We start from the raw sequence: 17,375 nt of genomic DNA, 5'->3' as shown, positions 1-17,375 counted from the left end.
AGCCATGATGTTTCTGGACAGAATGCTTTATATGTACATCTATAAAAATTGGTAAGAGTTTTATGGGCTTGTCAAACTCCAAAGATCAGTAATGGGGGGTATGCATCAAATCAGCACTAGATGCTGATCCACCCACACGGCATGTTTCTGGTGCCGCACTGCTCACCCATTCTAGCAGGCTTTCGGTCAGCGTTTGACATGCTGGCAATGCCAGGAAAAAAAAGTATTGTGGTGGACATTTCGTTTCTGGTTGCCATAGCTCCAGCATCTGTAGCACTATGGAACCAATGCATGTCAGGTTACGTAAATCTAAGGCAGTAAAACAAGGAACTGCAGGTGCTGGAGGTCTGAAACAAAAACAGAAATTGCTGGAGAAACTCAGCAGTCTGGCAACACCAGTGGGAAGAAAGCAGAGTCAATGTTTCAAATCTTCCTGACAGCATTGCGGATGTTTGTAATCCACACAGATTGCATCAATTCCAGAAGGCAGCTCACCTCTCTAGGGTAACTAGGTATCGGCAATAAGTGCTGGCCCAGCCGGAAATGCTCACATCCTATGAGTGAATAAGAAAAGTGGATTTAATCAAAAATTAATGTGTTTTTCTCCAAAATGAACCTTGAAGAGGGCAGCAGAGTGGTGACACTGATTGCAAATCTTCCCCATGTCAGGCAACGGTGCAGTCACTGCTTCCAGAAGGTGGATTTTATCCAGACACCCTCTGTGTTCAAGCGCCTTAAAGAGGGAAGCAGAGTGTGGATGCTGATGTGGAAAGAAAAACCCAAACTGCATCAGTGCAGTCACTGCTTCCTGAAGGTGGCTTGTGGACCTGCTGTTGTCAAGTGGCTTGCCTTATGGTGTAGACTTTCCTACCCAAAACTGTTGAAATGGTGAAAAGACAAAGCTCATGTCTGGCCATTAACTATCACCAAAAAGGCTCAATGAGCCTAAGAGTCAAAGGCAATTATGCTAGCACTGAGCTAAGGTTGATTCTTAGAGAATGAGTGCACCAATGACGCTTTCTGAAGAGCCCTGACCCAAAACATTAACCTTCCTGCTCCTCTGATGCTGCCTGGCCTGCTAACATCAGCATCTCTTGTTAGGTGGGCAGGTAGTTTCAAACATTGGAGGTATTCTGTGCTTGATTCCAGGCTATTATCCTGGATTGAAACTGTGAGAATGTTCCAAGGACCAAGATGGCAATGACATTGGTAATGTATTCTGCCAAGAAACACTGCCAAAACTTTCAATGTGAAGAACTTCCCAGCAGGGAGCAATCACCAGCTATGACAATCTATATGGGAACATAGAAGCCTGGGGAAGGACCTTGCTGTTTCAGTATCTATAAAAGACTTAGACTTGAATTGAGGATGGTTGCCTTGTAAATTTTTGACTGATACGAAAATTGGCAGGATGGTAATAGTGAGGAGGCTAGCCTCCGATTACAAGAGGATGTAGATGGTCTAGTTAGATGGGTTGATCCATGTCAAATCATTAAATGTGAGGTGATGAACGTGGGCAGGACAAATAATGCAGGGGAATGCTTGATGAATGGTAGGACACTAGGGAGCCCTAAGAACCAGAGGGCATGTCCACCTAGCTTAAGTTAGTGGGACAGGTAGACAAAGTAGTTAAAAAGGCCTATGGATACTGGCCCTTGTTAGTCATGTCATACAGTTTAAGAACAGGCAAGTCATGGTGGAGTGAATAAAAATATTGATTATGCCATAGATAGAATATTTTGTGCAGTTCTGGAATCCATAATTTGAGGGTTATTGAATTGCCCTAGAGAGGGTACAGAGGAGATGTACCAGGATATTGCCTGGACTAGAAGGTTTATGAAGAGAGATTGGATAGACTGGGGTTGTTTCCTTGGAGCAGAGGCGGCATGTGATTTAAGGTGTATAAAACCATGGTGGGGCACCATTGGGTAGACAAGAAGGAACTATTCCTCTTGATGGAGGGATCAATGACCAAAGCATAGACTTAAGGTGAGGTCCAGGAGATTTAGAGGGTGTATGAGGGATATTTTACACCCAGACAATAGCAGGAACCTGGAACACACTGCAATGGGGAGTAGTGAAGGCAGAAACCTTATATATTTTTAAAGTTTAGATGAGCACTTGTGATGCCAAGCCAGACAAGGCTATGAGCCAAGTGCTAGAAAATGGAATTAGAATCGTCATGCACTTTTTTGACCAGCACAGACTTGATGGGCTGAAAGGCCTTTCATTGTGCCCTAGACCTCTATGACTGACTGAATCAGCACCCTGAAAGGAATGGGGCATACCTTTATAAACATTAGTAAAGAGAAATTCTGTTAAATAACATTGATGATCTGGCATGTGGTAATTAAACCATACTGCTGACAAGGATATAGCAGAAACAAGAACGTGTGTGTGACCTTTACTAGATATAAATCAGAAAAAGTAGAGTTCTTAAATTAGAATTTGCAGATATATTCATTTCTCCATTTTCTTAATTTTCAGTGCACTGAAATTCTTGGGAGAAATGCTAACAAAAAAGCCATTGTGTTCTGTATTACAAAGGATGATCCTGTCTGAGCTTTAATGTAAGTGTCTTAAGTGCTTTTATTGTATGTGTCGAGGAATCTGAATCCCCTTATAATATCCCATTCGATAGAACCCAATACTCTGTGAAGCTCAATATTATTTTGCACTGTTACGCATATTTTCAGCAATATCCTCTGTCATATTGTATCACATTTCAATAGTAGTTGAAACAAACAGGTAGACGCTACAGTTTAAAAAAAAGTCTTTGGGATTTCCAGGTGAACATACCAGAAGGGCATGTCTCATTTCAGCCTTGAAAGAGCTCAGCATTTTCCCACCCTTCGTTTACTTCCAGAAGTCTTATTAGGGGCATGAGGGGGCAGCTCACACAGGAGAAGAAAATTTGGTTTATGACTATCCTCCTAAAGCAGTGTTGGATGATAGAGACGGTGTTGGAGGTGGTGTTGAGAAGGTCTTGACAACACTCTTCCCTGCTTCCAGGCATGGGAGTGAACTGGGATTCTCTACTGACAGTGCCAGCTCAGCAGGTTACCAATTAAACCACTATACTCATGATGGATTTTGGGGGCCAGAATATAAAAATGTGCAAGTCCATAGATGAGCACAGGTAACAATTCAATCTTCTGCCTTTGGATAATGCACAAGTATTAAGGGCTTTCCTTTGATGGTTAAAAGGTCCAAACTAAAATCCTTTATCAACCTTGACTTACACTGCATCTCTTTAATAGGGAAAGTGTCCTTTAGCATTGCTGCATTCTCCATCCCTGTGAATTATTACACTTACAACAAGGAAAGATTTACTGTCTCACGACATAAAATCCATGGAGGCAGAAGAACTGCTAGGATAGGATGCAAGCAAAAGTTCACAAGCCTGACTCATGCTGTATCTTCCATTTATTCCGAATAACATGAAGCAGTTCTAATGCCAGCACAGTGTATGTTGTGACCATACTTTATTTTGTATTTTGGTTATGGACATCCTTCAAACAATCTTTTAGAAATACAGAGAATTTGTTGAAAGTAAGGAATATGCAAGTGAGGTACAGAGTATCTCTGGATTCTGCAACCTGTCAGTAAAACAAGTATATCTGTGCATTATTATAAGTTACATCAAGTAGCCATTTTATATATAAAGCATAAGATTTCTTTCTCCCACCTTGACAAGACAAAAATATACACAAAACATAAAATGTACTGTTGAATTCTCGACATGAGATTTTCTGCTCTAGATAAGGCTAAACAGTTAAACTGAGCACAAGTGACCTTGATCCCTTCATCTCCCTATGGTTCGGAAATGTGTTTTTTTTTCACCCAGTGTTAAAAAAAAGGGTACTTTTAATCCATTTTGCAGTAGAAAAAATATTTTCAAAGGATTTTTTTATTACAACATTGGCTCTGAAGCAGTTATTTAAAAAAATAAAAAGCTAACAGTGCACTGATCCATTTATAAAATAAGGATTAACTGGTTGTCAATTGTGGCAACAGACCCTTGGCATGTTGAATCTAAAGAAATGTGTTGCACTGTATAAGGTATCACTAACCAATTTAATAAATTATCACATTATTTCGTATTTTAAAAGGGGAATTTGTAATCACGTCATGGGCTATTGTGTGCTGTTCCACAAATTGCTTGGTCACTGCATTTCTTTAAATTACTACAAAAATCTATCTGTTCTCATTTAAAAAAAAATCATCTTAGTCTATTTTCTAGAAGATTTTAAAATGGTAAAAAGTGGTCGTTATGTCACAAAAGGGGTACTTGTTGCTTTCGTAACAACTCAGAACCAAAGACAAGATTTCTAAGACTGCACAAACATAAAAGTCAGTTATCTTTACCTGAAATTAAGATGATCCACATGACTTTACTTTTGAAATAGTCAACTTTCATAGCTGTTTATTTTTTTCACAAAAGCTTTGTTTTGTTAATGTACTCATACATTCTCTGCAAAATAATAAGGTGGGGGTAGGAATGAGAAGATTTCAAGGGCTGAACATTATGATTTAAATTCAAGGCACATACATGATACACCAAAAGGGTGCAAGCTAATGAACTTTGGTTCCTTGCACTACAGAAAATTCGGAACATAATGAAAAGGTTAAACCAAAATATTTTGACACTGTGTAATTTGCACAAACATGTTCTGACATCTGTATTACAAAAGTAGCAATAGATTTTAATATATTTTTTAAGCATTCTTCCTGTAGGCATTTTCTTAATTTAAAAAAAAAGATTCTGGACTTCTGTTATTATTCTGATCACCTTAGTGCGATGCCTGTTTACCAGTATTGCTTATTCTCAAAACTGGCTCAATATCAGAACTGTTGGTTTTTAAGTGGAAGTTACAAGGAATGAACATTGCAGTGGGGTCAATGTTACGTGGATTAATCAGATTAAATTAATTAAATGTATAACCATTAGAGACTTACGTGAATTTCTAATGCTTCAGCTTTCATTATCAGTATGCCCAAGATAATTTACCGATGACCATTGACAGAAATTGGACAGAATACTGTTATCATTCAGATATTATATAGAACACTGTTAATGCAGTAGTCTTATTATTAAAATGGAGTCATCGTTCTTCAGTTAACAAGCTGTCCTTTCTGTCAACTAAACAGGATATTGTGGCACATAACACTAAGTGTTAAAGGTCTTTGTGACGCCACGGAAATGGTATATTATTGAGTTTGTGCTTATGCATGGCGAGTTCCTGATCTCAGTCATGCCATGGTGTTTATACCCTCCCCTCAGGCTGCCAACACAGCTGAGCTGGCAGGGGTCAGAGGATAAGGAAACAGGCCATCCTTTTTGTGGCATGGAAGGCACAGGGAGACAGAGACAGAAGGGAGAAATAAAAACCCCAAGTATAGAGTAGAAAAGCTTTAGTTGCAAACTGGCCAATCTGAATGGGTAAAGTTTGTTTGGTATGACAGCAATACGCTCCTGTTAAAGATGGCATCTGCACACTGAAGTAAGAAATGACACCATTTTTTGTAAACCATAATGTAACTAAAAAGTTAACAATTGTTCCAACAATTAGTTGGACACTTGATTATAAAAATAATTAGATGCCCCAGCTCTAACTCATTCATCTGAGCAACAAGTATGAAATGTAACAAATGGCTTCCACTTAGAGCCATCAAAATGATACAGCACAGTAGGAGGCCATTCAGCACATCTAGTCCACGTTGACCCAAAGACACCCGGACGTTCTTTTTAATCCCATTTTCCTGCATTTGGCTCATAGCCCTGCAACTTACAGCATTTAAGGTGCAGATCCAGGTACTTTTCAAGTTTAGGATGTCTGCCTCCACCTCAGGCAGCAAATTCCAGACAGCCACCACCCTCTACATAAAAAAAGTTTCTCATATCCCCTTGAATCCTTCTACTATTTCGCTTGAACCTATGACACCAGGTTTTTGAGTGGACATGTAAATGCTTCATATTACCTGTGAGGACCCGATGTAATGCTGATCAATTCATGTCATTTTATTACATATTTAGTCTTCCTGTATGATTTTCTTCATAAGGACTGAATTGGTGAGTAAGTCGGCATCCTAATGCTTCACTGTTACCATGACTTGGTGGCTTTGGGCTAAAATCACATTAACTAAAATGGCTCAAATTTTTTTTGTCTCAAATGCAAGTAAAATTTTACCAAGTCAACAATAATAAATGTGTACCCTTTGAATTACTTAGTTTTTGTTGTTTGAGAACATCCCTCATTTTGTCTTCTGTTAATCAACAAATGTGCTAGAACTATAATATTACCTTGTGATAAATTCTACATCTAATTTGACCTAATTATTATGAACCTATCATACTTTTCAAATGTATAAAATATTGTCTATTGTCGAGTTTGAATTGAATAAATTTAATTCACTTAATTGTAGGAGGGAATCTAATCACAGCTTGAAATAAAAGATCTGAGTTTAACTGGCGTGTTAAGAAGTCGCTATGAAAAGCCATCAATTTATACTGCTCATCTGTTCTACTGAAGGTAGTGAACATGCAATTGAAGCAGTAGAACTTCTGAAATGGGTCATTAAATGTGCGGTGTAGTTTTCAGTCGTGAAGACCAACTGCTAGCTGAGCCAAGTGGGTTGGTCACAGTTAAGTAGTAAGGTGCTAAATCTGGTCTCAAGGTGCTACTGATTGGGTTGGGGGGAGTGTGCAGTAAGACTACAGAGAATTATTAATAGGTTCCACGCCTGACTGCAGCACAATGCAATGCACTGCTCGCCCAGCTGAAAAGTAGGTGGATGTTGGGTTTGACTGGACTGCCTCCGTGACTGCAAACTTGCAGTCATATTTAAGTTCACAACTCAATCGGGCCATACTGAGGGACAAGTTACTGACAAAAGAGGAATCAATGCCACAATGTGGGACGACCACTTTCAAGACAGGAAAGTGAGAAACATGGTGGAGGGATGGCTTGGGAAGATCAGACCAACTGTCAGTATTTGTTAGTATTTAAATTAGGTGCCAGCGTAACTGTTCACAAGATGTTTTAAACCCCAACTGTGAAACCACATCATTAAATGCTGTCATACTTTTAAAAAAAAAATCTTTTATGAACATAGGCCTTGATTGTACAGCAACAACGATACAGCTTACTTAATCTCTTTTTTCTTAAATCACTTGACTGCATTACAAAATTGTTGCTACTTATTTTTTATAATAAAAAAGATAGCCTTTTTTTACACTGTATAAATTACACAGTAGGCAGACACAATCTGTCTGGACAATATTTCACAAATATATTCTAGAAAGTCCTATAACTGCACGGTCATTATTCTGCACAGTCATGTATGACATTGCTCCAAATCTGGTGCCCCACCAGTACAGTATCTGCTGTTGCTTCTGGTGTGGCAGTCTGTAAAGTTAATCGCTCCATTCGGAGGGTATATTGACTGCAGTCTAAAATCCTCTTTGAGCATTTGTTCATTGTTTAATGAGACTATGTGAAAACTGGTCTCAGTCATTTCGAGAATAGTGTTGTCCTTTTTTGTGCCAGCCTCGCAGTAGTCATCTTTCCTCCTCCCCCGATTGTACTTCCATGAGTGCGAATCGTATTTGCCCTTTTTATGCATGTGCCAGCAGAAAACACCAAGCAGACCCACCAGTACAATGATCACAGCTCCCCCTATCAACCCTGCCAAAAGTAATGGGGAGCTCAGGTCCTGCTGGGCTGCCTGCTCAGGACTTGAGGCCATGTTCGTGTTAAAAGATGACGACTTTGTGGTGGCTTCTAAACAAACAGTATCGTCCTCCATGTGCAAGTTATTTGAGGCATCCAGCAAGACCATGCAAATCCTGTAGGTCGATTTTGGCTCCAGATTTAGCAAGCTCAGTTGCTCCATATTTCCGCTGACTATCCTTTCGTGCACAATGCCACCGACTAAACTGTGACCCAGTTTCACCCAGGTGATTCTGTACTTGGTCACTGCAAATATGGCCAGCCAACTGATTTGAATGCATGTGTCATTCACGAACTGCACAGTTAGTTGCAACTGACCGACAGGCAAAGGGTCCGTGAATTCTTTGTCTCCGGTAGGCACAAGAGCAGTTGACCCTGGTGCTAAGGAAAGAATGGAGGTGTTGGCACCAGAAGTGTAGGTGGTAGGAATGACAGTCACCACAGCAGATGGCAAGGGAGCAGGTGGGTTGGGTGTGATTTGAGGAGTGGGTACGGTAGTTGGGCAGGATACCAGGTTTATGTTCAGGTCTCTTATAGCCATTCCTCTGACCTTTTCTGGGCCCTGACACATCAGCCCACGCACGTTTATAGAAAACGAAAGTGACTGCAGCCATTTGGTTACCCATTTTATGTTGCAGTCGCAATACCAGGGATTATTCCTCAAAAGAATCTGTTTCAGACTGGTCATACCATCAAAAACTCCTCTCACCAGCATCCGCAGCTGATTATTGGAGAGATCCAGCTTCTCGAGCCGTTTCAGTTGTGTGAAGGCGGTGACCGGAATCTGACTGATTTGGTTCTCCTGCAAATTCAGTTTCACCAAGTGGCCACCTGGAAGATTTGGTGGGGGCACAGTGAGAGAATTCCTCACCAGCGAGAGTTCAGTTAACTTGACCAGCGGCTCCAGGGCTCCCTTAGAAATCCCACTGTCGGTCAGGAGGTTCCCATCCAAGACCAAGCGCTGAAGAAGGGTCAGATTCTGAAAGGCTAGCTCCGGCACAGTGGAGATCCGGTTCTCATCCAGCCGGAGCTCTTCCAACCCTAATGGGAGCCCAACAGGCACACTGCTCAGGTGGTTCCTGGACAAGAACAGCAACTTGAGGTTGGTAGCTTCTCGAAAAGCGCCATCCTCAATGCCAACTGTTGAGATGGAGTTGTCATCCAGATGTAGCTTTTCGAGTTTCTGCAACTGGCTGAGAGCTTCCCGGGAGACAGTCTGGATATTATTCTCCTGTAAGTGGAGCTCTTTCATGTTTTTTGGTAGGTTTACGGGGAACTCATCCAACTCATTGCCGTACAAGTATACTGTTTGAACAGACAGCACATTTCGCAAGTCAAGAGGAAATCCAGCATTGTTGATGACGTTGTTTTGGAGGTAGAGAATAGCGGCACCCTCTGGTATCCCAGCAGGCACTGATGTCAAGCCACGGTCATTACAGTAAACAAATTTCTTATCGCAACGACACTCCAAAGGACAAAAATCTGCCTCCGTTACTGGCGTGCACAGTCCCAACAGAAATATAATCCATAACTGCAATAAAGTAATCCAGTCCACGAAACAGACTCTGGTCTGTGACATTCCCATCACTCTTAACAATTAAGGAATTCTAATTGTAAAACAGCAGGCAGTTTAAAAATCCACAATGCCAGAGGCAGCTCCTGTGAATGTACAGCCAGTATTTGCTTCATCCAAACACTTGGGAGCAGAAACAGTACATGTGCCTGGTGAGAATAATCCTTGTGTGCGTTTTTGTTTTATGACTTTACAGTGGAAGCAGCAATTTGTAAACTACAGCCGAGACCTGCAAATTCTTCCATCTAAACCAGGACACTTGGTGAGAATTAAAGCACATCACAGTCTGCTTTCACCGGAGATTGGCAATTTGAAAGCGCACATATAAATGCAGACACAGAGGCTAGCAGCTTTCCGTGGGTTTATTAAATCTGGAGTCTCTTCGTCACACACTGCTGCTCCAAGTCAGAAAGGGGTGTCATCTCAGCTTGCCTTGTACACCTGGAATCCTATTCCCTTAGATTAAAAAATCATAAGAAATAAATTAATAGTTCATATGGATTCACACACTCTCAGAACTGTATTTTTCAACCGAGAGCTGCCTCTGCTGGAAAAATCTATGGGCTGTCAGCATACCATTAACTGCCTTCAGCTTACTCTATGCCAGTTAATAAAACAAGACTATTAAAAAGCCAGTTCAGAAGACAGAGGAGAATAAAAATAGCCTCAGACTAAAATTTAAGCAGCTGCGATGGTGGTTAATATTAAGTGATGGATGTTAGCACCAGATAATTAAAATCAAATTGCAATCGTGTATAAAATTCAAACGATTTTTACTAGAAGAGATTCCAACTACCTTTACGTTGTTGTCCGATTCTGTGACTCGCTCATCCTCTGCTTTTCGTTCTCTTTCACGATTTTCCTGGTTTGATGGACAATCCGGGGAGAGCAGTCCTAGTAGTTGCTGGGGGCTGACTTGTGTTGCTCTCGGCTCCTGTCATCACTGAAACAGCGTTCTCCGCTCAGTCCAGCGGCAGGTTCTGCTTCAGCAGTGTGACCATGCTCTGGTCTCTCTCTCTCTCTATCCGCTCCCTCAAAAAGCACCGGAGCCCTTCAAGTGTCGCTTCTGCCGGTGGTTTCTCTTCTAGAGGCGGGAGGATTTATACGGTAGGTAAAGAAAGGAAGAAAGAGTAAAAAAAAACTATCACTCTTCCTTGCGCTCCAGACTGAATTCCTGCTGCACGCAGTCACACGCCAGTAATGATGCGGCTGTTTATTGCTAATGTAAGTCTTCCCTTTCCCTCTTAAAACCCCTGGGAGATGTTTACAGTAATGAATTCAGCTGACAGCGATCTCTCTCTCAGACCCTCCCATCTCTCTCTCCAATTCTGTCCTGGCAGGAGGTGAAACGCAGGAGCCCCCCCAACAACACGTCTGTGCCCAGTCCTGCCTTGGACAAACTGCCGATAAAGCAGTCACCGTGGCCGCTATTTTCACCTCCCCTCCCCACATCCAAATTTCCTCCACCAAGAGGTAAGAGCTAAAAGCCCCCCCCCCCCCCCGCCCCACTTCCCTGACCTTGAGCACGCCTCGGAAATGTAACAAGATCGACAACACTCAAATGGCCGATGGGAACTATATTTTTTTTAAAATTGAGTTTTACTGTACAATTTAAAGAAAGAAAACGCGTTTCTGAAAAAAATTATAAACTTGGAAGGCTTCCACAACACTCAGCTAAAATCTCAACTGGCAGCAAACGAAAGTATTAAGCGGTGGCGATGTGTGTGGGTTAAGAAAAAGTTAATTCAGAATTACACGATTGATAGTCACTGATCATCATTCGACCGAGGGTTTTTCTTTTGGGGGGGGGGGGTGCTGCTGTGTCGGATTCTAATGCTAGTTACTCAAGTTTTTGCAGAAACAATTGCTTTCTGGTCCAACTAACCATTTCGCTGTGTCTTTTTTTTTCCAAATTATTCGATTGGACTAGCTAAAATTCCCTGTATTATCCGTGGCCCGGAAAAAGCGATTCGCACTTTTAAGCTACCAGAACAAATAAATACAAGACCACCTCTGCCGGCCTTTTAGTTTCAGGAAACCCTGCGGGTAGACTCAGTCCTTTCAAACCTTCCAATACTAGACCATTCCGCAAACACCGGGTTGGCGGGGAGGGGGGGGGGGGTGTGGAAATTAATAGTGTCTTTGCCTACGGTGGATTTTTTTTGCCTAAAACGAAATGATTCTTCGAGTATTTAAATTCCTTTGCCAGCGATAGGGGAGAGACACAGTCTTGGGAACTGCACAGTCGGTTTACATTTTCTTTAAAATATAATTTATCGCACGATTTGCTGCAACTTTTAATTCACTGTAACCGCTTGGCGGTGAGCAACCCCAGTTCTACCGAAGGCGCGATGAGAAACTCACAAAGCCGGCGTCCTCGGCTTAGTATCCCGGTGACTGGAACAGAGCACCCCCCACCCCGAACCTTCCCAAACCCAGCAGAAAAAGCAAACTGCACATAGCCGCTTTGAATTCGCCCCCTTCATTCTGCGTGCATTTTTCGTGCACGACAGACTCGGGGGTTTGGGGGGCATCAAGTGTGGCCCAGTTAAAATACAATGCAATACATTTATACATATTTCAATCCTTTTTTCAGATCAGGTAGGGTTAAGCCGTGCACACCGTTGACAAGTGCTCGAGGCGAGTTGCTTGCTTTGCCTGCGGTTACAGCAGCAAATGCAGCGGGTCATAGCGAGGTGGCACTGTAAGCTAGCGAGAGGACAGCTTGTTACCATGCAGTGAGCTGGCGCGAAAGCGATACGCTACAAACTGCAGCTGTCGTAATGATTTGAATCTCACCGTCCAACCAGAGACACAAAAAGATACATTGACACACCGCACGGAGAGAGAAAAAAGGCGGAAAAAATAAAGCACCGGGGGTGGGGGGAGCAAGCAAGAAGAAACACCGAGAGCGGTCCTGTGAGAGGGATAAACTGCATTTAAAGGGAACTGAGCGGAATTTAAGGGGTGGACATGTCACCAATGCATATTGATAGTCTCTCCCCCCCCCCAACAAAAATACGTAAAGGTGTGGGTAATGCTAATGTGCATTTTTTCCGTGAAGTGGCACCTGATGCTTTTAAATGTCACACAGCTTTGCGGCCCCGACGGTATAGCGTTCGTCTCCTATTTTGGTTTTGCCGGCGATGCTTAAAATGTTCAGCATTTCATTTGCCAGAAGCGCTCGGCGAGTTTCGCCCCTGGAGAATCGGGACAGAGAGTGGAGAGCGCTGTTTCCGAGATCATGTGCGCCCCAGTTTGAAGTGGCGCGGCGATGCGTTTTTATTTGATGGGGTGAATGTGCAAGTTTGAGCAGGGTAGAAAGTATTCTTACCCCACCCAATTCCTCAGGTTGTCCGACAACCAGGCATCTGCCTGACCGAGGGTTCAGCGGACTATCCCTTATCAGTGAGGTCTCTTCCCAGCGCCAGTGCTACTGGGAACCTATGAAATCGAGTGAGTTAACACCCGGGATGGGTGCTTCTCAATGGAGGAGGCGCGTTCGTGTTGCAAAACAAAACGAAAAATAAAGTGTACTTTTTTTAAAAAAAGCCCCGTTTCTTTTTCGTAGAAATGTCAAGGATGATTGGGTTCTGAATCAGAAGGGGGGAGATTCAAGTTACTAGTAATCGTGTACACATTTGCTCCTTTACAAACCACCTACAATAACATGTCGAGTGACTGCTGTCAGACGGACGGATACGCCCACCTCCGTATGTCGAAAGGTATTCGGATATCGGGAGTCAACAGATATGGTAAAGCATGTGGTCGGAGAAGGAAGCAAAAACAGACATTGCTTTGGACACTCAACAGTACCAGTGGAAAGAGACTTAATGTTTCCAGTCCTCTGAACTGACCGTAGTCAGGAACACGTTGGTATATATAATAAAGATGAGGTGGTGGGTGGGAAATGTAAAGAATAGTTGGAGATGTAGCCCAGAGAGAGAGCAAGAAACAAAATCAGAAATTGCTGGAAAAGCTCAGCAGATCCAGCAACATCTGTGGAGAGAAATCAGAGTCAACATTTCAGGTCGAGTGACCCTTTCTCAGAACCTGAAATGTTGGTAACTCTAATTTGTCTCTGCAGATGCTGCCAGATCTGAGCTTTTCCAGCAATTTTTGTTTTTGTTTCTGATTTACAGCACCTGCAGTTCTTTCAGTTTTTGTTGAGAGAGAACAAGTGTTGACCAGACAAAGGAATGGGGAAAGGTCAGCCTTTATCAGTTGTGAAGAAGGGCTACTGGACCTGAAATGTTAACTCTGTTTCTCTCCACAGAAACTGCCAGACCTGCTGCATTTCTCCAGCAATTTCTGTTTATGTTTCTGATTTCCAGCATTTGCAGTCATTTTGTTTTCTTTGAAATGATCGGTGAAGGACATAGCTGCAATATCCCCTAGAAATGTAACAATTTCACCAGCACCAAAGATAAGCTCTATTGTTTACTGTTCAGCCTTGAATGAGCTCATGCTCCAGTGCTGATTAATCACCACAGCATCTTCATTTCACATCATCTTCTCAGAATCTTTCTGCAGTCACTCTGCATTTGCATTTCTTGTTAGCCCTTGCTGTGTCTCTCCACAACTTGCCCATCTTTCACAAGCCACTGTTTCACCCTGACAAGCAGGTATTCAAAATCACTCAATACTCTGACATTCACATTCTCCTTCCTTGCAGGAATAGCCAGTGCCTGGGGATGGACCTCACATCTTTCAGAAGCTGAACCCACCTGAAGATCAGTTGACAAGCATCATGGGCATATGGCATAATAAGAGCATGGCACCTGGTAAGGTGACATCTTGAATGATTTTAAACAATCTTTCCCTCCTTTAATGTCAAACCTATACATGATGTGAAAAATGTTTCTTTAGTACCTTGCAAAACATCAGTCCATCAAGATTGTTTTGAAATACAATACTTCTGAACTGTTTCCATTGTTGTAATACAGGAAATGTATGAGATAATTTGTATAAGCCTGCACCCACAAACAGGAAAACACCAATAATCTGATTTAATTATTTTAATTGGAGGGATACACATTGGCCATGGCACTGGGGAAAATTCCGAAGCTGTTTGAAATATTGCCTGGGATCTTGCTTTAATGCCTAATTCAAATGATGGCATCACCATCAGCATGACACGCCCTCAGTACTATAATATCAGAACTGACTGTTCTGTTTAAGATCTGGAGTGAGACTTCAACTTGCAACTCTCTGACTTGGGGGAGCAAGAGAGCTACAAATGGAGCCCGGGTTACTACTACAAGTTGCAACTGCTTTCAGAAACTAACCATCTGTCTCTGCTTACCCATGTCACTAAATGCTAACACTTGTCCCTTTTTTCTGTCTGCGTTTCAGTTCCAGGAGCCCCAATCAGTCTTCAGGAAGCAGAAAACAGTGAGAACAAAGGCAGCACGATACAGCAGGAGCTGCCTCCCAATCTTACAAACTCCCTCAGCAATTGGCACCATCTATTTGAATGAATTAACAAAATCACATTCATATCGCACCTTTTATGATTTCTAGTGCTTTATAATCAATTAAGTAACTCTTGAAGTGTAGTGACTGTAGTAATGTAAGAGGATAGCTGGTGATTTGCACACTGCAAAGTCCAATAAATAACAAGGAAAATGACAAAATATGCTTCCTCTAAATATTAGCCAAGACATCATGTCCTTTGTCATAGTGTCATACAGCATGGAAAGAGACCCTTCAGTCCAAGCAGTCCATGTTGAACATAACCCCAAGGAAAATAGTACCACCTGCTGGCTCTTGGCCCATATCTTTCCAAACATTTCTTATTCATATACTTATCCAAATGTCTTTCAAATGTTGTAACTGCACACACATCCACCATTTCCTCTGGAGGTTCATTCTGCATACAAACCACTTTTTGTGTGAAAACAAGTTGCTGCTCATGTCTTTTTTAAAACTTTCTCACCTCATCTTAAAAATATAATAGGAACATTTATGTCCACTGGAATGGGCAGAAGAGGTTTCAGTCCAACATCTCAGTCAAAATATGCCACCATAACAGGGTGGCACTCCCTCTGTAATAAACTGCATTAAAAATATTATTCTGGATTCCGAGAAGTTTCTTGAGTGGGACTTGAAGCCACTTGTTTCTGACTCGGGTGGGAATGCTACCATTGAGCCATGGCTGGTGTATTTAGGGGGTAGGATAGAGAGAATTTGGATAAGCATTCAGCAAAAGTGTGTGGGTGCGTATGAGCAATGGTGAAATTGCACATTTCAAGGTGAACTCTCACCTTAATTGAGCTGCACAGGGTAGGTAGTTAGGCAGCAGGATCGCATCTGAGAACAGCCATTGCTGGAACATATATATGAAAATTTCAACAGTAATCTTTTGGATTCTCTTAAACCTCCACGAATAGAATTGTAGCCTGATCTGTATGTGCTCATCCTTTGAAAGAACAGTTCACTAAAGCCACTCTCTTGCTCTTTCCCAGTGGCCCTGCAAACTCCTCCTTTCCACTTTATAATCCAATTCTCTTTTGAATGTCTTAATTATAGATCATAGATCATAGAATACCTACAGTGTGGAATCAAGTCCTTTGGCCCAACAAGTCCACACCAGCCCTCAGAGTGTCCCACCCAGGCCCATTTTCCTATAACCCACCTAAGCTACACATCTCTGAACACCATGGGCAATTTAGCATGGCCAATCCACCTAACCTGCACATCTTTAGACTGTGGGAGGAAACCCATGCAGACACAGGAACAATGTGAAAACTCCACACAGACAGTCTCCCCAGGGTGAAATTGAACCCAGGTCCCTGGCGCTGTGAGGCAGCAGTGCTAACCACTGAGCCACCGTACCATCCCCATTCATTGTACCACCATTTTTCTTCATTTCGCCATTACTACGTTTATAATGGAAATGTAAGCTGATTTTCCATACTTCCATCAAAGGGAACAATTTCAGCCCATCTGCGCTGTTCAGGTCCCTCATGATTTTTGGAACCTTTATCAAATCTCCTTTTAACCTCTTCTAAGGAAAGGAGACCCAAAATCTGCCAAGATTTCCACTTACTTAAAGTTCCTCATCAACAGAACCAGTTTCCTGAAATCTTTCTGCACACTCTCTCTTTCCTAAATTTTAGAACCCAGACTTGGACACAGTAGGTCAGTTGAATCTGACCAGTATTCGAAGCAAGCTGAATATAGCTTTGCGCTCCATTCCCTGTTGATTAAGTGCAGGAGGCTATATGCTTCATGCACTATAATCAGAATCTATCCTACCACCTTCAGTGATTTATTCACACTCACACCCTCACTCTTATGTTCATTTCAGAATCGTACCTCTTATTATATTTTGATATTTAACTTTCACCGAGTTAATTTCATTTGCGACAATACTGCCCATTGTACCAACCTGGATATGGGCTTTTGAACTTCTATGCTATTTTTGCATAGTTTACATTACTCCCATGTTTTGTATCATTGTACCTTTGTCTCAAAGTCTAGGTCCGCAATATGCATAATGTTAAAGAAAATGTGATGAGCTCACCTTGATCTGTTACCCTCACACTACATCATACTGAAACAGTTTCTAAGGAGAAACCTGAAACCTCACTTGTAACATTGTCGGAAGTTAAATGAAAATTGTATCAAAGCAAGCACTAATTAGGTTAAAAATCTTCTGCCGGTGTCACTTCAGCTGAACATCAGCAAATTGCCTTTCAGATGCAAAGATACCCATCTTGGAATAAAATACAAGGTAGAAGGGGAAGCAAACAAGAGTAGAGAATGGATGAAGTGATAGGAACTGAGTAGTCATTAAAAGCACTCTCAGTGAGAGCTTTTAGATATTTTTTGAAAGGCACGGGGGAGTTGAAGAATTTAAAGTTGCTGTGGGCATGGACATGGCAGTAGAAGACAATGACTGTTGGAGGAGCAGGATGCACTTGAATGCAACGACATTTAGAACAATACATAAATTGCAAAATTTTAAGAGCTGCAAAGTGCTACATTTTGATATCTGCTGAATGCAGCCATGTCTTTATTGTATGATGAATAATATATTTTAACACCGCCAGGTTAAGCTTCTA

At 41.9% G+C, this 17,375-nt stretch overlaps 1 protein-coding gene and 1 long non-coding RNA gene across 2 annotated transcripts in view; one reads left to right on the top strand and one right to left on the bottom strand.

The window, feature by feature from the left end:
- Positions 1–3,389: 3,389 nt before the first annotated feature.
- si:dkey-87k14.1 (leucine-rich repeat transmembrane protein FLRT2) overlaps positions 3,390–17,375 on the bottom strand; it is a 59,718-nt gene continuing 45,732 nt past the window's right edge. Inside the window, exons 2-3 of the mRNA XM_048538082.2 lie at positions 10,103–10,390; positions 3,390–9,762 (exon numbers count right to left, since the gene is read on the bottom strand). Of these exons, the coding sequence (XP_048394039.1) occupies positions 7,339–9,318 (1,980 nt within the window). The 5' untranslated portion in view covers positions 9,319–9,762; positions 10,103–10,390 and the 3' untranslated portion in view covers positions 3,390–7,338. The remainder of the gene's footprint in view (positions 9,763–10,102; positions 10,391–17,375) is intronic.
- On the top strand, positions 10,145–15,470 carry LOC125455722 (uncharacterized). Its single transcript, XR_007248294.2, has 3 exons — positions 10,145–10,413; positions 13,982–14,090; positions 14,662–15,470. It is a non-coding gene; the product is annotated as an uncharacterized LOC125455722 (long non-coding RNA).

Source organism: Stegostoma tigrinum, chromosome 10 (assembly GCF_030684315.1).
Source record: "Stegostoma tigrinum isolate sSteTig4 chromosome 10, sSteTig4.hap1, whole genome shotgun sequence".
Lineage (NCBI taxonomy): Eukaryota > Metazoa > Chordata > Chondrichthyes > Orectolobiformes > Stegostomatidae > Stegostoma > Stegostoma tigrinum.
Note: the sequence above shows the minus strand (reverse complement) of the source record. Positions and strands in the feature narration are given on the sequence as shown.